At 42.4% G+C, this 27,161-nt stretch overlaps 1 protein-coding gene across 1 annotated transcript in view; it reads left to right on the forward strand.

Annotated features, from left to right (window-relative positions):
- LOC147010519 (uncharacterized) overlaps positions 1–27,161 on the forward strand; it is a 77,430-nt gene that overhangs the window by 11,410 nt on the left and 38,859 nt on the right. The window contains exons 7-12 of the mRNA XM_085860368.1: positions 8,519–8,626; positions 11,699–11,967; positions 12,150–12,236; positions 13,695–13,736; positions 13,960–14,008; positions 23,108–23,170. Of these exons, the coding sequence (XP_085716494.1) occupies positions 8,519–8,626; positions 11,699–11,967; positions 12,150–12,236; positions 13,695–13,736; positions 13,960–14,008; positions 23,108–23,170 (618 nt within the window). The remainder of the gene's footprint in view (positions 1–8,518; positions 8,627–11,698; positions 11,968–12,149; positions 12,237–13,694; positions 13,737–13,959; positions 14,009–23,107; positions 23,171–27,161) is intronic.

Here is a 27,161-nt window from a genome sequence, read left to right on the forward strand (position 1 = left end):
TACCTCCACTGTCCCTCTGTGCTGTCCCTCTTATAAACTCAATCAAAGATACATCGATCGATGTACAAAGTTCGTCGATCGATGTGTTTTTCACCACAGATGTTGTCATTTTTGAAAATAAAATTACAAATTGACATTCAAGACAATGTTATGTGATCATGTAAATGAAGTAAACATATATACATGGGTTCCATTGCCTTCTGTAAACCTGAACTCCTCCTCCTCCACCCCCCCTCTCCCCACCAGAAAAAAAAATGGAGGGGTCTGTTAAAGTCTGTAATCATGTGTGACATTTCTAGCAGGAGGGGATATCAGGCCAAATGGGGGGCAAAGGTGTGAGGGGGGGGCAGGACCAGGAGAGGGTGTGAGGGGTTAAAGCACTCTACGCATGGGTAAATTTGTGTTCCAGTCCTCCTTCTCACCTAAAATTTTTGGCAAATACAACGACTAATTGGTCCGTCAGTGAAGCAACGGGTAGGCTCTGTTAGTAAGCCTATACGACACATTATTACATCTTGCCAGGAGCCAATCACATTGCACATCGCCTCCTCACACAGCCAATCGTCGTAACAGACGAACAGACAGCCATCCTTGTCTTCAAAATATTGTTGTGGATTCGGGGTTCGAGGCTCACCACGATGCGAAGCATTCAGGTTCCTCACGAACAACCGGTCCTGAGGCTGCCGGGCACAGATAATTCTGTGCACTTGTGGGTTGCTCGGCAATCACGAATGCCTGATGATATGGCCAATCCTGCAGGGTTACACAACTGTACTTCGCGTGATACCTTACGTGTGGACGGTCATGCCAAGTGGGGTCACTTGCTTTCGCTGCGTACTTGCATTAAACTTTCCGTATCAGGTGCAGCCGAGCGGAGCTGCCAAGTATGCACCAGATAAAAAAACAAATTATTGGGGTAGGACTTTCTGGCTAAGCTAATGTACAGACCATGCTGGACTAATGAAGGAAAATACAAAATGGGCTGGGTTCTTTTATAACACAAGAAATTTATTCCAAGCGAGGGCGAGGAAACGTCATGTGTACAGTGAAGGGTTTATTAAATGTACAGCAGGGGACCACAAGGATTTGTGGCTGTGGCCAAAAAATGCAATGATGTACAAAAAGAGGACACACAGCAGAATTAACCTGATATGAGCTTCTACAATCTTAACTTATATTATGCATATTACAGGTGCCATCAGACACACACCTGAGGAAATTAGATATAGCCAAAGAGAGGAGAAGCAGTTGAGGTGTAAATGACCTCGTTGTACCTGGCACGGTTGAAAGACCTACACAACCCAATCGCTAAGGAAGGGGAAGGAGGGAAGAAAACTGGGATGTCTACAGTGCATGAGTGGGAGATGCAAAACGTGATGCAGTGTGATACAAAAGAGGAAGTGTGAAGAGGTGCTAATCGGTGATGCTCTTTCGGTGATGCGTCCACAGTGGACGAGACTATCAGATTGGAGAGAAAGATGCGTGAGAGATAGCTTAACGGGGCGTGTATGTAAGAAAGTCTGTAAATGTGTTGTTAATGATGACTGTGGAACGCTGTGGGAGCCGAGCATCAATGACCCGGTAATGACTCAGCGCTGTCCGCCTGGCTTGTCATCGCGCTGCCCTCTTAGGTCGGTTCTCGTTCGGCAAGACGACAACGCTCTGCTTGGAAAAGTCCTGAACAAAGGACGAAAGACCCAGGACGAAAAGATCAAAGAACCCTCTTTTAATAGAGCCCAGAGTGGAGGAGGAGCCAAAGAACGAATCACGAGGCTCTGCAGACGTTTTTGCGCATCCCCATTAGTGCGTAGACACCACCCCGAGAAGTATCCCCACCCCGCCAGAAACCAGAGCCAAAAATGGGGTTGGTTGCTTGCAGACTCCAGCACGCAGCGGAGCTCCATAATTTCAATGGAGTACGGATTTTTGGGAGTGCTTTCCTGCCATGAATATGCGCTGGACTTCAACTGAACGCTGTTAGTTAGCGGAGCACCAGAGCTATTCAGATGTCTCCGGATGAATCACAGCGCACATTCGTACTTCAAGCTGCACGCTGAAGAATTCTAGCTTGCCGGCTCTTGTTCTGTTGCCCGTTTGCTGGCATCCCCAATGACTGTTGTTAGCTTCCAGGGAGCTGATGGCAGTGGTGGTGGTTATAGCAAGGTGGAAGAAGCGCTGTTATGTCTGCGGTAAAGATGTTGGAGCATTGGGAATGGTTGAGGTGATTGTGGTGAAGAGGTTGAGTGTAGGTTGTTGTGGGGATTTTTTGGACGCGATGCAGCGATCATGGTCAGTGTTGTTGCGTCGTGATGAGCGTGGTGAGGGTCTGAAGTAAGGCGTCCTTTAGTTAATTTCACGCCGTTTGAATGGGGAAATGTCACGCGGTTTGAATGGGTCGCTGCAGTCACTCTTCATGATGTCACTATCCGGCCCATGGTGTGCATACATGTGTGGTGGGGTTCGTGTGTGAAATAAAGTGAATAGAATAAAATAGGAATCAGGGACGGATACCTTACTATAAGCCCTATGCATCGCATCTTGTCCCATTTACCCACTGGTCAGAATGGAAGAGCTAACTAAATCAATACTAATGAGATAACTGTTTTGGGATAGCAATATCATCATCATCATCAACATCATCGTCGTCGTCGTCATCATCATTCGACGTAGGCATAAGCCCGTGGTTGCCTCCTCAAATTATACACCACAGGAACTGCAACCGCCCTTTTCGACACAACCCGTCTTTCCAGCACTGCCGTTTTGTGTTCAGTGATATTGCACACTGACCACTCTCGGATGTTATCAAACCAACGCATCTTTGGTTGACCTCCCGAAAGACGACATCCCTCCGGAAAACCATCCACTACTATGTGCTATATGATCGCTATATGTTGTTTGCTATTGCCTTGCGGGAGTGCCCTGCTTCGCAGAACTGCAACAATATTTGTACTAATAAGTGTGTGTGTGTGTGTATGTATGTGTGTGTGTGTGTGTGTGTGTGTGTGTGTGTGTGTGTGTGTGTGTGTGTGTGTGTGTGTGTGTGTGTGTGTGTGTCCTCCATAACTCGAAAACCATGAAACCTAACAGCCTGAAACTTTGCATCATACTAAGCTAAGGGAACTCCAAGGCAGTACATGAGCGAAAATTGGGTGTTTGGTTAATTAAAACACCTCTGTTGAAGATAATTAACGGCCTTATTTAATTATATAATTTATGAGGTGCATCCTCGGCCACCTCGTTCTTGATGGGGTCTTAAGTTGCATCCTGGGTTACCTCACTGGGGTCTAAAGCCGCTATGTCTTTTGGCATGCTTAACCATGCCTTGACTTGGAACAGACCGCAGTGATTTCTTAACGGTAAAGTTTTTTTTTTTTACACTTGCCTCACTCAAATGATCGAATGCCTGAACATCATACCTTCAAATCACTGGATACATTGCAATACTTATAAATGTCCGGAGATGCCAGCCTTCGTGGCTTTATTTAATTTTCTCACATGTCATAACCTCGAGAATTTCTTAAACTAAGCCAAATCACAAAATTTAAGCTCCAAAATTGAACGTAACAGCAGTTCCGACTCCGAAAAAGTGTTCATTTGTCGAATTCAGACATATTTGATATTTTCGGCATCTCGTAGGTGTGGGTTTAATATGATGGTTCAGTGATTGCTAATCGCTTGCCAAGCAAGCTGTTCCTTATCAAACATTTCGTTGGAGTGCTTAAGCCACATGGCGAGTGCTCAGCAATATTCACAATGGCACTGAATATTTTATATCTTTCAGGGGCCACCCGCCTGCAATTGACCCACGTTGTTCTGCTCTCTCTCTCTCTCTCTCTCTCTCTCTCTCTCTCTCTCTCTCTCTCTCTCTCTCTCTCTCTCTCTCTCTCTCTCTCTCTCTCTCTCTCTCTCCTCACCCCTCTCTCTCTCTCCTTACCCTCTCTCTCTCCTTACCCTCTCCCTCTCCTCCCCCTTCTCTCCCCTCACTCCCTTCTCTCTCACTCCTCTCCCTCTATCCGACCCCTCTCCCTCCCTTCCCCCCATCGTCACTCCCTTCTCTCCTTTCCTTGCTCCCTCCTCTATCCCACATCTCCCACTTTCTCCCTCCCCCCCCCCAACTTCAAAACGAATCCGTCAGTCCTTAACAGTCACCTTAACAAAGAGTGAGGGGTGGAGGAGGAAAGTGGGGGGAGAGAGAGAGAGAGAGAGAGAGAGAGAGAGAGAGAGAGAGAGAGAGAGAGAGAGAGAGAGAGAGAGAGAGAGAGAGAGAGAGAGAGAACACGAACGGTGGGGGAGAGACAAAGGGAACTCCAAGGTGGTGCATGATTGAAAATTGAATGTTTGGGTTAATTTAAACACCCCTTTTGAAGATAATTTATAGGGTGTTCATCACAGAAAACAAAAATAAGCCTCACGAAGACGGCGGCACGCCATCTTTGTCAGGCTCTGTGAGCTTGCAAGAGTCTTAAGCTGCCATTTCTTTTGGCCTTGTCAACAATGCCTCGATTTGGAATAGGCCGCAATGATTTCTTTACAATAAAGTATTTTTATTTTCACTTTCCTCACTCGTATCATCGAATGCCTGATCATCATCCTTACAAATCGGTGGCTACATTACAATGCTGGTTAACGCCCGTAGAGGGCAGCGTTTGTGGCTTTATTTCATTTCCGCACATGCGATAAGCTTAGATTCTCTTAATCTCAGCCAAATTTCAAAATTTAAACTCCTTTTTGACTTCAGCAGTAGTTCCGACTGCCAAAAAATGATCACCTATCCAATTTGGATATTGCGTGACATTCCAGGTGTAACGGGTGCATGATGTTTGTACATCCGATTGGTGATTGCTCATCGCGTGCCAAGCCAGCCATTCATTCCTCATCAACTGTTTCATTGGAGTGCTTGCTTGAGTACTTAAGCCACTTGGCGAGCACTCGACAACATTCACACTGTCATTGAATATATCGATCAACTTGAACAAAGTTCATTGCCCATTCACCTGTGTTTGGCCTTGCGGTGCTTTGGGTGGTGAGTCAGGTAGTGGTTCACTCACTGAAAATGTGCAATTTTATTTCACACAACCTTTCCCCTTTTTGTACGATCTTCTTTCAAAATATGGCCCGTCACTTTGGCATAGATGGATACATATAAATAAAAATTAAACGTTTCCCTTTTAAAAGTTTTTTCAATCATTTCATTGGAGTGCTTGTTTGGGTGGTGAAGCCACTTGGTGAGCACAATTCAAGCTTTGATGGTGATACGGCGGCTCAGTCCTTCATGGGGATCATGGTAGGATTTACAATCTTTATTTTATTTCAATTGAATTACATAGCCATAGCCACGCGACTGCTCCGGGAATGACCGAAACACGTGGGGCCAACCGGCCACAGCAGCATCCGAGTTTGATGCCCCAAACCAGGGTTTTAGGTCTTTAAGGGGAAATCCAACACAAAAAGTTTTCTTTCTGAAAAAAAAAACAAATAAAATCGATGATCACAATCCAATTTGAAGGGAAAATGTTTTTGAATTCTCTTTTTGCCAATCACAAAGTGCTGAAAAAAAACCCGAGAGTGTCTATTTTAGATTTTCGCCAGTGACGTCACTCAGAACTCACCTTGATCCAAACGGCAGCTTTACATCGAGAAATAGTGTATTTTGTGCTCAGATTCTGATATCCATTCCACTGTAATTAGCAACTCTGAAGGTTCTCAGCACGTTGAAACTGATCTGTGGGATTTTAAAGAAACTATTAGAAGTAAAATTAGTGATGAAAAAGCTTTTGGGGGAATTGTTGAGCCGCATTATTTCTCGAGCCTGATACGAGTGATTCACAAGAAGATAGCGACTATGGAAATGTCATTGAAGATGAAAACTTTGGTTGCATGTTCACTTCAGGTTGATAGGTTTTGTTTTTCCATTCAATTGGTGGTTTACAAGGGATTTTATATTAATTGATAAATCAGTTAAATTCCTCCAGCAGAAAAATCGCATAGACATGGCACAGACACCACCCAGGCATACTCAGACACCACCGACAAAATTGGCGACGAATGCCTTGTCCCACCATCGCAGGCTGACCAGGGTTTCTGCATGTTACGGGATCATCCCGTTTCATACTTTCCCAGGATGCCATTTGTGTCTGTTGTCATGCTGTGTTGTGTCCCACAGTCATGCCTGTCCTCTGTAATGCCATGTCGTGTACTTCCTTTGTCATGTCATGTATGTGTCATGTCTGTGCCATCCAATTTCCGGCAAACTTGGGGTCTTTCGGTCATTGGTATAGCATGAAATCATCTCCGTTTGTATTACTGCAACCACCAAGAATGCATTGACCATCACTAGGCATATTTGTGTGAAAATCGAAAATTACTCACCATTTCAGTTAAATTGTACGAATGTAGAAGTCTACTTCTGGGTGTTACTTCATGGCTAAATGTGAAGAATAAGAAGATTTTGACTTTTAATCACAAAATTACTCACTTTATAAACCGCAAATTGTAAAAAGACATCTATTTTGTAGGGTGTCAAGGGATAGATTAGCATTGAGGTAGTCTGAGTGTTTGGGTGCCTCTTTAAATCCCGATACCTCGTCGAAGGTTACCAAGCTGACTGAGGGTTATATGTTGGCATGGTGCGCCAGTCAGATGGATAACCAAGCTACTGGTTATGATTCACCATATGTTAAGTACTGAGCGCAAATAGCTTTTACCCAATTATGCACCTTAAGGGTTCCAATCGTGAAAACTCAACCACTCATGCAGCAAGAATGGAGGAAACAGTTCATGGATTGTTATTACCTTCGCATTCTGCGAAAGGTTATGTTTTGGTCGCTGTGTATTTATTTATTTGTGAATATGTGTGTTTGTTATTCGCATAACTCAGAAAGTATGAAACTGAATTGCATGAAATTTGGTAGGATGATTCGTGAGTATCCAAGGACGATTTGATTAGATTTTGGGAGCGATCGGGTCAAAGGTCAAGGTCATGAAAAGGTCAAAAACACTCTTTTGAGCATAACTTCCTTCATAATACAGCTATCGACATGCAACCACCGCCATATTGTTCCATGACGAGATACCTTTCGGATATGTAGTGTCGGATTTGACGTAACGTCATCGGAAGTACGTCTAAATGACGTCACAAGATGACGTAAATTTTCAATTTTCGATCTCATCAGTTTTGATCATACCGTTTTGTAGGACTTACCTTAAGGACGTCACACACCAAATTTGACTTTGATCGGACTGACCGTTATGACGTCATTGACGTTTGAACATGACGTTTTTCAATTGTGGCTAAAATGTCCTGATATTTTACATTCAAATATTTATATAATTTATAAAGCAAAGTCTCCCAAATCCGGGCATTAGGATCAGCACCAAAATATCTGTTTATTGATGTACAGGTTTTGCCAATTAACTCTGTAGTCAAGGTCAAGTTCACACTCAAGGTCAAAATATACTTGTAGGCATAGCTTCAGATCTAATAGAGCTATTGACATGAAACCAACGTTAAAATGTTCAGTGAACTACGAGCTTTCAGAATGGTAGTCCCCGATTGGACGTGACGTCCCCGGAAGTTCGTCAAAAGATGACGTCATTTTTCAACTTTTTAATTTTTCAGTGTTTATCATTCCATTTTGTTGGACTGCCTTCAAGGAGGTTACACACCAAATTTGACGTCAATCGGACTGACGGTTGTGATGTCATGGACGTTTTAAAATGACGTTTTTCAAATATGCCCAGAAAAAAGTTGCGGCGGCGAAGGTATGCGCTCTACCGAGTGCCCGTTCTAGTTAAAATAATAAATAATTAAAATAATAAAATAATAATATTAAAATAATAATTAATTGTTAAAATAATAACAACAGCAAATCGTCAATAAGTAATACACAATAAACAACAAACAATATTCTCCCAAATTACACATAATGCGATCCCAAGCGACATGGATTTCTTAATAGTTGTTATCTTAGGACCCGTTCACTCAGTCGACAAGAACACAGCACAGGGAATACAAATAACAAACAATGATGCTGCCAAGTCGCTTTCAAACTCGGAGGCAAGCTGTGCAGGAGCCCTGGAAGCAGAGTTATCAGGAGGTCTCTGGTACAACACGTTGAAAAACTTCCTCAAACACAATAAGGCCAAATAAAAATATTCTACAAAACATCCTTCTTCTAAACAAATAAATAAAACAAAAATAACTCTCATTATACTAAACATTAACCTTTTAAAATCATTCACACAACAATATACTTGAACACTGTAGAACAAAAATCGCCTTCATGTCACTTCCAAAAACCTCCACTTTTGCAGGACTTAGACGTGTTAATTAAGGTGATGTATAAGACTACTTCAGCAACACAAACCTTCCGGAATTATTTTGTCATAATGTTATTTCAATTAAAGTATACACTTCAACACGACGTGATGTAACATGTTCTATGAACTCTAGTTTATTATGTGCATGTCTATAATTGTATTAATGTTCCAAAATTGCTCCTTTTTGTGTTTCTCACAGATGAAAAGCTGAAGGCTTACCTTCTCTCACACCCTCATGTGCTGGATGAGTTTGTAGATGAATATGTGAGTACCGAGACACTAGAGCGCTGGCTTGCTGCTCGGAAAGGTGAGTCTGGAGTGCCAACTGTGAAGTTGCAGATCAATAGGCTTAGGAGAAAGTGGGTCATAATCCCAATGGAGGCTTTCAGGCCACCGGACAATATTTTGCTTGCAACATATTTTATCTTATTGTCTCTAATATACGCCTTTTTCTTGATTTTTTTTGTCCTTCAAAACTTTCCTCATAATTCAAACATGTTGTGGAGCCATTTTGATTGGTCTTTGATGAGCCTTCTCTAAGGCAGCTTATTCCATCCTATAATGTGAGAAGAACGGAATGAAATATTCTGAGATCTCGCATAACATGGTTTTTAGTCAGTTCCGAAGGAAGTGACATAAAATGGGAGTCCATGTCTGTCGATCCGTCCGTCAGTCCGTCCGTCCGTCCGTCTGACCACAATCGATCTTTCGATCATTATTCTGCAACCTGTGGTCAGAATGACTTGAAACTCGGAGGGATGATACGTGGGGAGATGCCGCAGAACCTTCCGCAATAAAATTTCAGATTTGTCACCAATTGACTGAGTTAATTAGTCTAACCAATTAATCTTCAAAGTCCTAAAACTCGTAGACTATTCATAGTTTTTGCTTCTACTTTGGTGTAATGGTTCTGTGGAACAAAGTCTACAGCTTGTCTGAGCGTTTTTTCCGAATTTTTGTCCAGGAGGAAAGATAATGAGTCTTAATGAGTATGAAGTTCATTAGGGCCAATTAATCTTCAAAGTCTTAAAACTCCAAGAGTATTCATAGTTTTTGCTTTTTGTATAGTATTTTTTTTTGCTTCGATAGAACAATGTCTACACTTTATCACAGCGTTTTTTTCCTTCTGAATTTTTGCCCAAGAAGAAAGATAATGAGTCTTAATGAGTATGAAGTTTATTAGGGCCAGAATAAAAACAATGAATGTTAATGAATATATCCAATATCGATGAAGTCGGACCTGACCAGGGCCCACGGGCCGTATTTTTTATAATATACGGGCACTGTTTTGTCTGATTCAGAAATATGAAACCTTCTCATATCCATTGAAAACTTAAATTTGTCTTCTTTGTCGGTGTCCAACACTGTGAGACATGTTTGTTTGTTGTATTGGTTGTTTTTCCACAATTAGACGTATACCTTTATCCTTTTCTGAACAGAATTCCCCATTTGTAAATTGATCTTTCTCACTGTTATCCCTGCCACCGAAGGGAGATGGAGGTTTTGTTTTCACCACTGTCTGTCTGTTTGTGAACAAAATATCACAAAAAGTTGTGGATGGATTTGGACGAAATTTGGTGGAGAGCTTTGGTCACAGATAAAATGATTTGATTTTGGTGAAGAACAAAATCGGAAACTGGATTTCGGATTTTTTACAAGAGATTCTTCACCATTGAGAGATCAGGCGAAAAACGACAAATAACCGGATATCTCAGACAGTTAAGGACAGATTCAGACAAAACTTGGTGGTTGAGTTGGTTCGGTGACAATAACTATCTGATTAAATTTTAGTTCAGGTCCAAATCCAGATTCGGCCTATCAGTGGGATACAAAACGGAAACTAATCAGCCTTGTGGAGTTATGCACTCTCCCGAGTGCCCTTCTAGTGAACCTCCGCCATCTTCGAAGATGGATGGAGGTTACCGTTTTCACCCCTTTCTGTTTGTTTGTTTGTTTGTTTGTTTGTTTGTGAACAGTATTACGGAAAAACTCCTCGACGCATTTCGACGAAACTTGGTTGGGGGGGAGGGTTAGGTATGGTCCAAGGATCATGCCATTAAATTTTGGACTTGGTCCCCCCCCCAAAAAAAAATTGTTAGAGAAAAATTTTTTTTTGCATTTCTACATGTTTTTAAGTGATTTCCAACCCCCCCAACTTTTTTTTATCCCCCCCCAAAAAATAGAGAATTTTTTTTTTTTTTTTGCATTTCTACATGTTTTAAGTGATTTCCAACCCCCCTCCCCCCAAAAAAATGTTACCCCCCCAAAAAAAAAATTGTTAGAGAATTTTTTTTTGGCATTTCTACATGTTTTAAGTGATTTCCAACCCCCCAAAAAATTGTTTCCCCGCCCCAAAAAAAATTGTTAGTGAAAAAATGTTTTTTTTTGCATTTCTACATATTTTAAGTGATTTCCACCCCCCCAAAAAGTTTGAGAATTTTTTTTTTCCATTTTTACATGTTTTAACTGATTTCCACCCCCCCCCCCAAAAAAAATTGTTAGAGAAAAAAAAATTTTGCAACTTTTTTTTCAACAAAATTTCGATTTTCTTTTTTGCGTTTTTACATGTTTTAAGTGATTTCCAACCCCCCCCCCCCCACCAAAAAAAATGTTGGAGAAAAGAACTATAACTCTGTCAGCACTGTTGACATCATATTTAATGAATAAGATAAAAGGTTCACTTGAGTGACCCAGCAGTATTGGCGGCGGAGGTTTTGCACTCTCCCGAGTGCTCCCCCTCTAGTTTATACGTGTATTTGACAGGGCGGTGCAGAGGGACTAATTTACCTCTGAACTGTCCAATCTTGTTTGATTCTCATCCTAATGCCTGTGTTTGTCGAATAAAGAACTAGTAGTCCTCATAAAGACCGTAGATTTGCGTCAGCCGTTCTGCTCTGACGAAGGACGAATGCCTGAAATGTCAGATTCTCGGCACTACCTCCAGCGGTTAGCAAAGCTTCATTGACGTCCTGTCGATTCCATCCGTGTTTCATAAACTTGGATGGACGCTTCGCACATTGGTTGTTTAATCACAACTGATTGATCCTTCAGATGGACATTGTGCTGGGTCTCTGTCTGATAGCACGAGTTGGGGGACGTTGAAGATTATTCGGTGTATTTCACGAATAGTTCGCAAGTTATCTATCGCAGGCACCCTGAACAAAAAACAAATTTCTACTTTCACCAACTCCAATCATGTTCGATTGTTCGACCCTTGACCTACCTTACTCGGTGACATGGTGGACGAAGAACTGACTGGCCAAGGAGAAGAACAAAACTGTAATTTATGAAACTCACGACATAATTTCCAGTGTACGCATTGAACATTGTGCTATTCTCACAATATCTGTTTAATGCGGATTTCATCTTGTCTTTCCAGCATTTTGTCTCAGTCTTCACAACAAAATTGAAAAGGAGGACATGCAAGAAGTGAAGCCTGGTGATGGGATTATTAAAAAGTATGAAAACGTGAAGGATGAGGATAAAGATGAGAGCAGTGAGGAGGAGGAAGAGGAGAGTAGTGAGGTGGAGGAAGAGAAGAGTTGTGAGCAGGAGGAAGAGGAGAGTAGTGAGTTTGAGGAAGAGAACTGGAGTATGATGTATACTAGCGAAAACGAAGAGCATGAAAGAAGGGCACAGCAGCTTGTGGTAAGCAAGACATTGGATTACCAACATATTTATGTATAATACAAATAATTCAATCATTTTTAGTTCAAATGAGATTCCTTTTTGTAGTTGATGTGAAATAATCATTTGAACACAGCTTCATTATTTATCTTATAATCCATAAGCACTGTTGTGAAGCTCAATGTTTGTGTCTTTATTATTAGAATACGGAGTGGAAGATTCTCCATGTCCTTGGAGAAGGAGGCCAGGGAATTGTTTATAAAGGAGTGAACATCAACACTTCAGAAGAGGTACATGCTTGTGGTTTACTTCCTGTCTCTTCCTTTCGTTTTCTTGGAGTTGGAACACAGCTCGTGGGAGGGCTAGAAAACAGAACAATTCAGAAAAGAAGAGAAAAAACATGGTGGAAAGCAACGAAACATGGACAGCAGAGTAGAGGGACACAAAGCATAATGAATGTAATGGGATGGGGGAGAGTCTCCTGCATCTGAATTTGTCTCCTTTATTTTGGTTTCAATGAAAGATGCTATTTCTTGAGACCTTCAGGCCCCACATTATTGCTGTAAAAGTTTCCATCATCGATGTGATGACAATGGATCATTTAAGTGGAATTTGTGGAAAATAATTGGCAAAACTATCTTTCGGAAAAGTCAAGGCTGCGAGGGCTTCTTCCCAACATTTATACCATGTGATGTCTGACTGTTTGGCATGACCTGCAGGGCCCTCCCACTTCCCACCAAATATTACCCAATAAGCAACATGGAGGGTGTTGGTAAGATTACGAAGATAGTTTGCAGGAATACATACTCGTTTCACTAAGCTTTCCAGATTAGGTTCATCTGTCTCAGCTTATCTCTCTAAACTGTCTGCATATGAATGAATGAATGACCAACTTTTATCAAATTGAATTTTGAGCAGATTCATTCTGTTGCTTCATGGTATTCCCCTCTAGTCTTTCAACATCACCGTCCATCATCCCCGAATGCTTCCCTGCCTCTCTTTCCCCCACCCTCCCACTTCCCCCTCCACCACCTCCCTCTTTTGATCTCTACCTTCATTGAGCCCTTTCCTCTCACTTTGTGCTTTTTTTATCCCCCACCAACCAACGAAGTTGGCGGGGGATATAGAAATGGGTTCCGTCCGTCCGTCCGTCACATTTCGTTTCCGGAGCTTAACTACAAATCCCCTCAAGATAAATTTACTAAATTTGGTACACATATCAAGCAAGTGGTGAACTGGTGCCTTTTGATATTTAGAGATTTCCCCCCAAAAAAATTTCTGTCACTTTCAATGGAAACAAGTTGGGTATTAAGAGATAATTGAGGTTATTGAGGTTAACCTGTGTTTCCAGAGCATAGTTGCAAAACTATTAACAATTTCTTTATGAAATTTGGTACACACATCAAGAATAAATTGAACTGGTGCCTTTTGCTACTTGTCCTCATTTACTATGGTGGGGGATATCGAAGACTTTGTCTTCAACGGATGCTAGTTTTTTTTTCTTCCACCTTTCATTCTTACACTCAACTTGTGGTGTGTCCGTGTATTTGTCTGCCTGTTCTGCTTTCACCCTCCGTCTCTGTAAAGCTGTTGGTTTATGTCGCTTTGCTCCTACATGAGCCTCGAATACTGTATAAAATATGTAATCATTGTATTTATCTCGATGCATCAATATTGGTTTGTTTTACTCGTTTTCTCACATTGTGACTGAGATGTTATAATATGACCTTCTGTCTTGTCTCTTTCAGGCTGCTTTGAAGTTTTGTTTGGAGAAGTTTATGGAATTGAAAGTAAGTTTGTGTGAATGTGGAGATAATGGTGTTTAAAGTGCTGAACTCATTCCGTTTAGATCTTTCTCTGTGATAGTGAATGGTGTCCCCCAGCTGAGGCTGTTCAGTCTCTCTGGGTGTGAGTTATAATTTTGTGGTTATAGTTTAAGGGGAAGTTAACCTTTATACTGTTTATGAAATGATTTTGTTTGCTAAATCATTACTTTCACTTCTGTTTTTGCAGCTCTTGGAGGAAGCTGATATTATGATGGATTTAAAGCATCCAAACATCTGTAAGTGTGAATTTCACTCAAACTTATCGCAGTTTTTACAAAAGTTACAAATTGTGCTTCTGTGGAATTAATTTCGCACTGATGTACAAACAATTCAGTTTTTTAAAAGTGAATCAAAATCATAGTTCAAGTTTGCAAACACCCTTTGGGATTGCTTGTTCTTCAATCAAAATAATCGGTTAAACTTTTTGTCCTTCGAGACATTAAAATCGGCTCCGTCCGACCAACTGATTATCTGTCCATGTACTTTTTTGTGCACGATATTTCAGATATTTCAAAAACCTTTGAACATTTAGCTTTCTTTCATTTTGCTGATGTCTATTCCTCGTGACATCTCAACCTGATTAGATCATGGTGGTGAGTGGCTCAATTATGTTGCCATGGCAACCATCTCAAAAAACGTTCAAGATTTAGCTTTCATATGACACAGATATATTCCTCATACCATCCAAAAGGTGGTTTCCTCTGGACCTGAACCAAAATAGAATAGTTTTGTTCTCGTTACACATTCAACTTCTCCACTAAATTTCGTCTGAATCAGTGTACAACTTTTGAGATATCTTGTCCACAGACAAACAGGGGAGAAAACATAACCTCTGTCCACCTTATGTGGCTGAGGTAATCTTCCTCTTTGCTTCTTCTTCCCTTTCTAAGAGGTGAGGTTCAATAGCACCAAGCTTCTACCTTGTGTTGACCAGGATATTCCTCCACTTCCCTCGGTCCTCAGCTAACTCTTTCCTCTCTCCAACCACCCCCACCGTACTGATATCCTTCCTCACACATTCCTCCAATCTCAACTGTGGAGGTAATATCTACTGTACTTTTAAATAATCAATTTACATCTTCAAATTGAAATGCAATTTATGTACTTCACTGTTGCTCTTTGAGCTTCGATAGGAGAGTGTGGAGGTTGCGCACTTCACTCTGAAGTGTCTAGTCCAGGTTCAGTTTCCACTGCCAACAAAAACTGTCCGACAGGTGCTTCACCAATAGCAGGGTAAGGGACGCCACAGTAGGACATTGGGCAAGACAGAGAATGAGTGCGAAGGAAACTGGAGGTGGAGACAAGGGGTGAACGAGTTGCATAAGGAGGAGTTTGAGTGTGGATGGGAATAGTGATGGCGATACACATTGGGAGGAAAGAACGACAAACTGGTGTGTTAACGACGAGGTGAAAAGTGGAGGCTTTAGACGTATGACCGCCTATCCATGACGAAGAAAAGGTTCACACATATGACATCATTGGTCACATGGTTTGACAGCCATATTGGTTTTACAATCAAATTTATTGAAAAATCTTCTCCAGAACAGCTGGATGGATCGAGGGGAAACCTCACACAAATGTTCCCCAAGTCTTGGGTGTACAAGTCGATTAAGGAATAATTCAGAGGTCACATGGTTTGGCAGCCACATTGGGTTGAAGAAAAATATTAAATTATGTTTGCTCTGGAATCGCTTCACCAATCGACGTGAAACTTCACAGTTATAATCTAGAAATGATGGGTGTACATGTTTTAAATTTAAACTTCATCAGACATGTGGTCTGGCAGCCAGAATGATTTAACATTTTTGATCTGGGTTCTTATTTATTTATTTATTTATTTATTTATTTTGAGTTAGGCTCACTTGGATGTGCTTGGTTGGGTTTGAGGGTGGAAGAGTCGCAGCTGAAATGTGAATCCTATCCAGGATTCTCTTTGATGACTTCATCTTTGCTTTTTTCTTGTTCGGGTTCCTTATGATTACTCCAATGCAGAATTGTACCTATTTAGTCTTCCATTTGATTTGAATTGAATTTATTTTAATCCCATTCCAAATTAAATTGAATAATAATAATCAGGTCAGGGTCAGGTGTCCGATCAAAGTGGGATGTCTTGGTACCCGGTCATCAATGCAGTTGTAAAATGGCAGTTCTAATTATGTCTCTTATTAATTACGTAACACACCAGTACACAAACCCCACACAAAATATACCACACAAAACTACACAAACACCACACAAAAAAGTCCTGGCGAGGGTCTGCAATATCTGATTGCTCTTTTTCTTGTTTTTATATTGCAAAGCACACAAAAGAGGGTCGACCAGATGCGATAATAATGGAACAAACACGAGTCAAAAAGACTCAAGAAGGAGAATGGGATACGAAACTTGTTTTCAATGGAGAAATAAAAGTTCTTATACTACCCACGAGGCACCACAGATATCACTTTCACATGACAACAATCATACAGGGACTTCCCTTTTCCTTATGATGCCCAGGGTAAATGCAGGAATCGATACAATGGTGTCAACTTTAAAGATCAGGTGCATGACCGAGAGTCAGTCGTGATGGTCCCCAGATGAAGTCAAAAACATCCTTGGGCAGGGCAAGCGATGAGTAGGCCTTCCACTTGGCCACGTGGGCCCCTTTGTCCTTTTACGTCCAGGCCCTCCAAAACACAGGGTGATCCAGCTTGGGTCGAACCCACATGAGGCTTATCTTCCAAGTGAGGTCTCCGTCTTCCTTGCACACCAGTCTCTCTTGGTGGACTCTCCAGTCTCCACTCATGTGCATACTCTGTGGACTCTCATGTCCTCTCTCTTGCACCGGGTCCACTGACTCTCTTGCCCTCACAAGCCTCTTCTCATATGGACTCCGAGGTCACAACTCCATTGCCTTCTTCCTCCTGGGCGGAGTCTTTCTCTTGGGAACTGCTCACGGGGACGGCCACAATGAAAAATATCTACATCTTTTCTTTTGGGCTCTGCAGCCCACTGTGCTGCCAATGCTGGTACACACTGGCTCAGTAGATCGTAATTGGCTTTTTACACACGTGACACATGCGCCTTTGTGATGGGAAGGCCTTACCTTGCCCCGCTTACAAGAGGTTTCTACACGTACATAATTAATGTATACCCTGTCTATAAATTACATCTTCTGCCTCCTCAGCCTCATGTTTGCCTGAATGTTTGCTTGTGTAAAATGTGTTTTGCTTAGTACAAGCTAAAATACACACTATGTGATAAAAACATGTTTCTGCATTTGAATATTGATTTTGAACAAAAAAACGACCCTGTTGCATGGCAATCTATAAATTTTCTTCTTTGATTGTCGTGTTGATAAATTAGTGTGGTGTTGATGTCACGCAGGCATGATGGGCTGAATGGCCTCCACCTGTGTCTGATTTCCTTGTAAGATCATCAATGGTGATTTTGTCATTGCTCACCTTCAGCTACAACCGCTCCAAGTTCACCTTTTGATTATACCACTTGGCAACAAAAAAATACTCATCGTCTGATGCTAAGGGAAATGCAGGTGTTCTTAGCTCAAGGCCCAGTCACACCTTGACATTTTAGCCAGCTTATGTCGATTTTTGAAAAATTTGTCGAAAACGCTGGCGCACGTCCAATTCGTTATGGGTAAGTTTTGGAAACATTGAGAGCACGCTGAAAAACACTGCCATACGTCATAGTACGCTGGCTTTCATCGTTGTACTTTGCGGTTGTCCTCAAATTTTAGCATGCTTGAAATTTTACGACTTATGCCAGCGTATGACTCACAAGTTCCGCTAAGCTGGCCATAAGTTATAGGTACGTTATGCGATCGTTGACACACGTCGACACACGTTACTTGTAAGTTACTCATCAGTCGAAACACGTCGAGGTAATGTTTAGCGTACCCGAAACTTATTTCTAACCTATGAGTAACGTGTTGTTGGCACGTTGCGCGATCGTTGACACACGTCAACACACGTTACTTTTAAGTTACTCATAGGCTGAAAGACGTCGGGGTAATGTTTAGCATACCTGAAACTTATTTATAACCTATGAGTGACATGTTGTTAACACGCTACGCGATCGTTGAGACACGTCGACACTCCTTGCTTGTACGTTACTCATAAGTCGAAACACGTCGAGGTAATGTTTAGCGTCAGTGTTCCAGACTCCATGGTTTTTATTTTATTTTTTTTTCTTCGGCATGACGGTGATGTTGATACTTCGATTTCTTGTGCGGTTATAATATAATATAATTAATAGGCTGCTGCTCAACGATTTAAATCATAACTGCACTAGAAATCGAAGTGTCAACATCACCGTCATGCCGAAGAAAATAAAAATAAAAATAAAAAAACCATGGAGTCTGGAACACTGACGGGTTCCTCCTGTGTGAAGCAGCGTACTTTAGCGTTCTATTCACGTATACCAAACTTACCCATACCGTATTCGACGTGCGCCAGTGTTTTAGACGCATTTTTCAGAGGTCGGCAAACGCTGGCAAGATCGCCAAGGTGTGACTGCGATGTTGACACTTCCATTTCTCCAGTGGTTATGATTTGAATCGTTGTGCGGCAGCCTTTTAATAGGCTACGCCAAGTGATCTTCGGCGATACGTGCAGCGCGCTATGCATAAGTTAGACTATCGTTGGGCATAGGTTGTGAACGCCAACAACAGGCGAAGCATTCGTTGGTATAAGTTATCTATAAGACAACGAAACGTTCTGTGTCCGTTACTAATATGTTATGCATAGTACCAACCGAGGATGAAGGTGTGGAGGTTGAAAGATGCGACAGTGAGGGAAGCATTAAGAGAGAGGCTGAGTATGGTTGAAGATGATGTGGTTGAGCTTGAAAGTGGTTGGATGTCAATGAAAGATAGTCTATTGGGAGCCGTTGGTGAGGTATGTGGATGGACAAAAGGACCACCGAGACACTCGGAAACATGGTGGTGGGGTGATGAAGTTGGAAAGACGATTGAAGAGAAGAGGAAGAAGTTCAAGGAATGGCAAAAGGCAAAGGACACGGTGGAAGAAGAGGCAGCAAATGAAAGTTATAAGGTAGCCAAGAAGGCTGCAAAGAAAGAGGTAGCAAAGGCGCAGGAGGCCCATAGGAAAATGTTCGGAGAACGCTTGGATTCGGAGGAGGGTAGGAGAGCGGTATTCAGGATTGCAAAGCAGATAGCGAGAGAGAGATTTGATGTGACGGGGTGAGTTGCTTGAAGGATGAAGTGGGACAAATCGTTGTGGACTCAGATGGAATTAAAGGAAGATGGAAGAGATGTATGGAAAGGCTGTTGAATGTAGAAAATGAATGGGATAGCAACATCAAGAGTAACCCAGTTTTAGGACCAGTAGAGAAGATAACTGAGAAGGAAGTCAAGGAAGCTATAAGAGCAATGAAGAGTAGAAGAGCAGGAGGGCCGACGGGAGTTGTGGGAGATATGTTGAAGGCAGCGGGAAGTTGGGGTGTGAAGAGAATGACAGAGATCTGTAATCTGGTGGTGAAAGAAGGCCGCATTCCAGTGAATTGGGAACTGAGTACACTCGTCCCTCTGTACAAGGGGAAAGGTGACCCTCTGGACTGTGGCCCCTATAGAGCAATAAAGTTATTGGAGCATGGAATGAAGGTATTGGAAAGGGTGTTGGAGAACAGGATAAGGAAGAAGGTAAAGATTGCCGAAATGCAGTTTGGATTTATGCCAGGAAGAGGAACGACAGATGCAATTTTTATTGTAAGGCAGTTGCAGGAGAAGTTCATGGAGAAGAGGAAGAAGTTGTTTTTTGGGTTTGTTGATCTGGAGAAAGCATTTGATAGGGTTCCACGTGAAGTTATGACATGGGCATTGAGGAAGTTAGGAGTGGAGGAATGGTTGATCAGAGTAGTGATGGCAATGTACGAGAGAGCACGCACAGCTGTAAAGACGAAGGACGGGAACAGTGGTGAGTTTGAGGTGAGGGTCGGAGTGCACCAGGGGTCGGTACTAAGTCCACTTCTATTTGTAGTTGTGATGGAGGTGCTGGCTCAGAGGGTAAAGGAGGGTTTACCGTGGGAGCTGCTGTATGCAGATGATCTGGTGTTGATTGCAGAGAGTATGGATGGACTGAAGGAGAAGATGAACAAGTGGAAGGAATGTATGGAGGCAAAAGGTTTGAAGGTGAATATCGGAAAGACAATGGTCATGGCAAGTGGTAAAGCATGTGGTGAGGTGGAAAGGACTGGGAAGTGGCCGTGTGCTGTGTGCAGGAAGGGTGTTAGAGTGAACTCCATTCAGTGTACAATGTGTGCTGAATGGGTTCATCGAAAATGTAGTGGGGTGAGAGGGTTATTAACCAGTGTGGCAGCGACATTCAAGTGTAAGGTGTGCATAGAGGGAGCTGCAGATGAAGGAATTGTTGAGTTGGATCTTGGAGATGGTGTGAAGCTGGAAGGGGTGAAAACATTTTGCTATCTCGGAGACATGCTGAATGGAGAAGGTGGATCAGACTCTTCGACGGTTGCTAGAGTGAGATGTGCATGGAAGAAGTTTCGGGAATTGAGTGGCGTGCTGACGAAGAGGGGAGTGTCGTTGAAGCTGAAGGGAAAGGTGTATGCTACATGTGTGAGGAGTACAATGATTTATGGGAGTGAGACATGGGTACTGAACATGGAGCAGCAACAAAGGCTGGAAAGGGTGGAAATGCGAATGGTTCGGTGGATGTGTGGAGTATCGTTGAGGGAGAGGAAGAAAAATGATGACCTGCGGAAGATGATGGGAATAGAGTCTTTGATGGATGTTGTGAAGAGAAACAGGTTGAGATGGTTGGGTCATGTGTTGAGGAAGGATGAAAGTGACTGGGTGAGAGGAGTGTTGAAATGAGTGTAGTCTGAAGTAGAGGATGGGGAAGACCGAGAAAAACTTGGCTAAAGGTGGTGGAGGAGGAAATGTGGGCAAGGGAGTACTGCTTTCTCCTGATGGAGTAAGCTCCTTTCTTTCTCCTCCTTTCTCCAGTACTCCTGATGGAGTACTGCTCTCCCCTCTGGGCTGGTGCTCCTGCCTCCCACCTTTCTCGACTTCACGCTGTCGAAACCAGGGCTTTTAAGATCATTGGCATCTCCCGCAATGAAGCTGAGTCTTTGGGCCTCTCACTCAATCACCGCAGGTTGGTCGGTGGTCTTTCTGTCTTCTACCGACTCCTCTCCAGCCTTGCCCCCCCTGCTCTCTCTGCGATTTGTCCCAACCACATTTCCACAGGGCGCTCAAGGTCCGCCAACAACCCCCTTCTGGTAAAACTACCAAAATCACGAATCACTGCTCATCTTCACTCTTTCATTCCTCTTTTTTCCCGCCTTTGGAATAAACTTCCTCACTCTATTCTTTCCCATTCTTTCCTCCAGGCTTTCAAAACAGCTGTTCACCACCACCTCTTATCTTCCCCCATCCAAATCCTGGATCTTTTCTACCCCCGATAATCCACCCAAGCCCACTTCCTTCAATTCTCCTGCTTTCCTTCCTCAAAGTCCCTTTAATGTCCATCTTTAATGTCCATCCTTTAATGTCCCTTCCACAGTTCACCTGTGTCTGTTCCCCAATGTTTTGTCCCTTCCACTCCCGCCCCTCTTGTCTCATGCCTCCTTGCTGTGAGTTGTGTGTTCGCTCTCATACGAGCCTCGACCAAGGTATACAAAAAAAAAAAAAAAAAAAAAAAAAAAGGGGATTAAGAAGGGGAGATGCAGAAAATAGGGTAAAGTGGAGAAGATTGTCATAGGGCCCGCAAGGCTAACCCCTGCTTTAGCGGGGAAAATGGCCTTTAAATGCGTGTGTGTGTGTGTGTGTGTGTGTGTGTGTGTGTGTGTGTGTGTGTGTGTGTGTGTGTGTGTGTGTTACGACCAACTCGTTATGAATACGTCCGAATCTTTAAAAAAAAATCAAAAGTTCAACGTAAGCCAGCGTTTTACATACATTTTGATACGTTGCCATTGCTGGCTAAAACGTCAAGGTGTGACTGGGCCTTAAACCTGGGTCGCTGATTTCAAATCTGTAACAGAATTATGCCAGCATGTCAGGTTTTCAAAATATGTGTGTGTATTAATGATACCCTGCATGCTTTCTTAGATACTTTATGATTGCACATCACCACATTGTACATCTAATATCAGTGCTTAATAATTACTTTCACGTCACATTTTGATAACAATGATTAATCTCAGTGTATAATATGTCGTATACAAACCAAGAACATAAACAAGTTGCAGAAGAAGAAGTTAATAAAATATTAGAACATGGTAATCTTAGGAAGGGTGGAAACTTGATTCGGAAAACAACACTTCAAGTTTACACTCTTCCTTTCAATATTGTCAGCATAGGCACTGTTCAGACATGGTTCAGAAGTGTGTGAGACACTTGCTCTTGCGCTTGTGTGTGGAATTGGTCTCCCATTGTAGGAACCAGCAGTAATCACCCATCATGTTTGGGTTGAACTGGCCTTGATACCGAGTTTCCATGACAGAAATGTCTTGGTGGAACCTTTCGCCATGCTCATCGCTTACCTCACCCAGATTATGTGGGAAGAAATCAAGATGAGAATGCAAGAAGTGCATTTTAAGAGAAATCCTCCAACCTATTAGCTGATAGGCCTTTAGCATGTTGTCCACTAATTCCGCATACTGTTCAGCTTTATGGTTACCAAGAAAGTTCTGCACAACTAACACAAATGCTTTCCATGCTGCAAACTCGACTGGGTTCAGTTTATTTTTAAATTTGGGATCACACATCAGTTCTCGGATCTGGGGCCCAATGAAAATGCCTGCTTTGAGTTTCGCATCAGTTTTCTCTGCACCAAACTTCTCTCTGAGATATTGGAAGCCATTACCGTCGTGATCCAATGCCTTTACAAAGTTTTTCCTAAGGGTTCGGGTTCGTAAAAAATTGGAATGCCGTGTGGAAAATTTTACTTTAAAATTCATAGCTTGGTCAGTTTTGTTCCATTTTTAATAAATAAAAGTGCATTATAAAGCTCTTTTAATGAGAAATAATATTCGACAACAGTTGTATTGCTACAAGTGAAACCAAAAATACAAAAATTAATAATTTATGACCATTCGAAATCACCCACCAGGTTGCTGACGTGCTGAGAAAATTCTGACTTCAGATTCAGAATCGGCGTACTCGATTTAATATGGAACATCTGTTTACACCACAGCAGCAAAATCTTTGTTGTCTATTGTTACTTGTCATTGGAAGGGTCCCAAGAAATTCACAAATTAATTTCACATGTTTATTATGTTCTTGAGAGGTCTTTGCCCTTAGGTGAATTTCTTGTATATCATCTTAACTTGTGTTCCTCTATCTTCTTTCCCTCCAGTGAAATTGCTCAACGTCCTGGACGCTCCTGAAGTGGTTCTCGTTTTTGAATATATTGAAGGACGTGAGTTTTCTCACTTTATTTTACTGAAACTTTCCTGAAGTTTGTGTCCATCAAATCCACTTGTACTTGAGCAGATAAATCATTTAGTAATTTGTAAACATGAATTATGATGTCCTGATTGTTGACACTTTATAATATGTCTCAGGTCAATGCTTGATCAGGTATATTTATTACAGGAACAAAAAGAGAACATAAGATGCATTCACATCTTTAGTTTCAACTTGTAATGTTTACACACAGTCTGGGGTAGCGATAGTCAGTTGTATTGAGCTCAAACTCGAAGGTTGATCCAAAGACCAAAGTCAATAAAATATTGTCTTGTCCACGCTGATTAACACCGACGCTGGACGGATATATATAAATTTATATATATATATATATATATATATATATATATATATATATATATATATTGTTATGGCCATGGGTACTGAGTGTATTATGAGGGGGTTAATCCTCATTTCTCCTTGGAAGAACCGGATCCGGGGCCACCGCTCACAATTAACTTTGTGGTGCGGTGGGCAGCTTAACAAGCACGAACGCCAATTGGTTAACCACGAGTTCCAGTGTCCACCGTCTAATTTTCCATTTAACTGGAGGTCACATGGTGTCCTGACCTGGGAACGCGCCCTCAGCGATGCAACAATTTTATCGTGATTAAATCTTAAGTAATGCGGGCGAGCGTTTACTGCTGGTGCACGCCGACTATGACAGGTTAATTAGTTTAGGAACTACCTCCCAGTCTATCTCGGTTCGCACAATGCTGGATCAATGGAAGGAAATGACAAACACTGACAGGTTGAAACATCAACAAGGAATTTATTATGAAGAAAAATGAATAAACTAAAGAACTTTATATTTCCTTGTGGTGTAAATGGATGAATTCAAATAAATCAAATGTTCAAACAACAAAACAAGCAGTCATAGACTAGTACTTATGAAATCGTCAACTTGACCTCTGACCTTGTCTAATAAAAGCTGTCTCTCGAGAAGGTAGCGACGCAAACCAGAAGTTTCTACGATGATTCTGTACCAAACCATCAAAAATCGAATGTTTGACCTCAGTGACCTTGACCTTTGACCGATTTTGACCAAAATCTAATCAGCACTAGCCATCACCCTCCTGAATCACATGGTGTAATTTGACATTGGTAGCTTCTTCCGTTCTCGAGTTATCATGCCTCCAAACACACACTCAAACACACACACAAACAAACAAACACACACACAAACAAACAAACACACAAACAGATTAGGCACATGTCCGTTTTCAATCATCCTCGTCGCCAACTAGAGTGTACGAGGTGCAGTGGAACACGAGAAGCAAGCGTGCCAGCATCAACTCCGCTTTATTGCACGTCCGGAAGTACATTCCTGCCACCCCTAGCGGGCGAGGCATGATATACGAAAACCCAATCACGTGATACAGCATACTGATGACGGAAGTCATCAATATACTTAAGCAATCTTTAGATTTCATAAGTAATAATCTCAAACATAGAATTCAACAAGCATTTATGGAAAAATGGACAAAGAGCAGATGCTTATCACGATGCCTCATTAACAATTAAACACTAGATATGGGTGTACAGCAGATCATTTAAGGGGAAAATAAATCCGGTCTTGGCTTACCAAGGCAGAAGTTGTCCTGCGTCTAATAAAATGACCCAAAATGTGTGAGCATGCCTTGGTCCGCTGCCAGCACCCTGCTATCAGGAGCCGTGCACCCACCCGCAAACAGGGTCGTACACCAATCGGCGTCACGTCGTCAACCCCAGGAACCAGGGACGCCAATAATCAGGTACCGAGCAGAACCAGCAGGAACGATCCAACTGTCACGAACCGTCAGGAGCTATCAGGAGCTGTAACAATGGTCAGGCGCTGTCAAGAACAGTCACCAACTGTCATGAGCTGTAACCAACAGTCAGGAGCTATCACCAACTGTCAGGAAGGCGGTCCTCCCATCCTTTTTATAGACCACCAGTGTGGGTGGAGCCTCAAGCAGACTTCAGCCAAATTCAACTTGCCTATTGGCGCATTGCTGCATGCGACCTCCAACCATCAATTCTCACGATCATACTTTCCTTACCCTCGTGCGAGATGCAACTCCCAACCAACACAGGCCCAGCTCATGATGCCAAGTTCAGGGCACTGGACGAACGCCAGAAAGCAGCCATTTGCTGGAATTACCGAGCGTAAACCTGAAGCGCTCACAAAACGTTAATGGCAACCATCACCTCCCTGTTCAGCCTGACAAAAACAAGAGCCAGCCAGCGTCCAAAGAATTGCCGAATGGCAACAAAAGGGTGTCAAGCATCGATGGAAAAAGATGGATGTCAAATGTCGATGAAAGAGAGGTGGGTGTCGAACGTCAATGGAAAAAGGTGGATGCCTGAGATGAATGATCCACAGCCTTGTCTGGCCATCAGAATAACTGTCCACAAAAAGCTTGTGGTCTGTTTAAACAAATGTCCTGCAATTCCAATGTGTCTTGATTACTAAAATAATACGTGCAAATAAATCGTCTATTTCCAAGCCAAAGTGTCCTGATGGAAAGGGAATACAATGAGTCTACGTTGGGCTAACGGCTATCTCTCTCAAACAAGAACGGTGAATATCACTCATGTTGAAATGAAAACTGGCGCAAAATCATACGTCATGAATGTGTCATAAAGAGTAAAAGGTTATCCCATAAGAAAGAAAGGGAACCTATTCTTTACCCTTCTCCAATGCACCAGAGTTAGAATCCCACCAGACAAGGGGATGGGTCTTTTCTGAACATGTATTTACGGAAATAATTGTCTGATGACCTGAATGTTGTGTGCATTAGTCGGATCTGATTGTGAAATCCACAACAAAATGTATATATATTTTTTATATCTATATATAGGCTCATGTAAGAGCTAATACACAGAAACACATAACAAGTTGAGAGGGAAACACTAAATAGTGGGGAAGTGACAATAGGAGATCTGTGAAAGTGAGAGGGATAGGGCAGGGTAAGCAGGGTAAACAAGATGACACTACAGGGATTTTCAGGAAAGAAAACAAGGAATTTGAAGGAGGTCGGTTTTGGGTGGATCAGCGGGGGTCGAAAAGATCATGACTTTGAATGGGGGAAGATATGAGATGGTGGTGAACAGCTGTTTTGAAGGTCTGGAGGGAGGAGTGGGATTGAAGAGAGTGTTGGAGTTTGTTCCAGAGGAGGGAAAAAATAGGAATGAAAGAATGAAGGTGAGCAGTGATTCTTGATTTTGGCAGTTTCACCAGAATGGGGTTTCTGGCAGACCTTGAGTGCCCTGAGGAAATATAGGGGGGACAGATCACAGACCGAGCAAGAGGGCCAAGGGCGGAAAGGAGATGGTAGAAGACAGAAAGACCACCGGTGTGCCTCCAGTGAGAGAGTGAGAGACCCAAAGACTCAGCTTCATCATGGGAGATACCAATGATCCAAAAAGCCTTGGTTTCAACAGCATGGACTTGATCTGGGTCTGAGGCAGGAACACTACCCCAGAGGGGGGAGCAGTACTTCATCAGACTGTGAGTGAAAGCCTTGTAATTTGTTAGAAGCTCAGATGTGCCAAGGAAGGACTTTGTACGACGTACGATGCTCAGTCGGTGACTGGCTTTGGAGGCCAGCTTGGAGATGTTGCTTCCCAAGAAGGTTTGTGGCAGATAGTGAGACCCAAAAGCTTGAATGAAAGGACTTCTTCAAGGGGATTGTTGATAAAATAGATGGGGGGGGGGGTTCCAGACGGTCCTTTCGGAGAGACATGGTGAGGCTGTGAGATTTGTCAGGATTGTCAGACATATTCCAAGTGTTTGACCAGCTTATTTATCTATGTCTGCAGAGAGTAAAGAGGCTGCTGCCTGCCAATCAGTGGGATGAGAGATGGTGTGGAAAAGAGGAGATGAGAGAATTCCATTAAGATCCACGCGTTGACTGCCACAAGAGAGGAAGTCCGCGAGCCATGGGTGGACATTGACTTGT

The sequence above is a fragment of the Eptatretus burgeri genome, chromosome 16 (assembly GCF_056783735.1).
Source record: "Eptatretus burgeri isolate ZD-2024b chromosome 16, Ebu_testis_v1, whole genome shotgun sequence".
Taxonomy (NCBI): domain Eukaryota; kingdom Metazoa; phylum Chordata; class Myxini; order Myxiniformes; family Myxinidae; genus Eptatretus; species Eptatretus burgeri.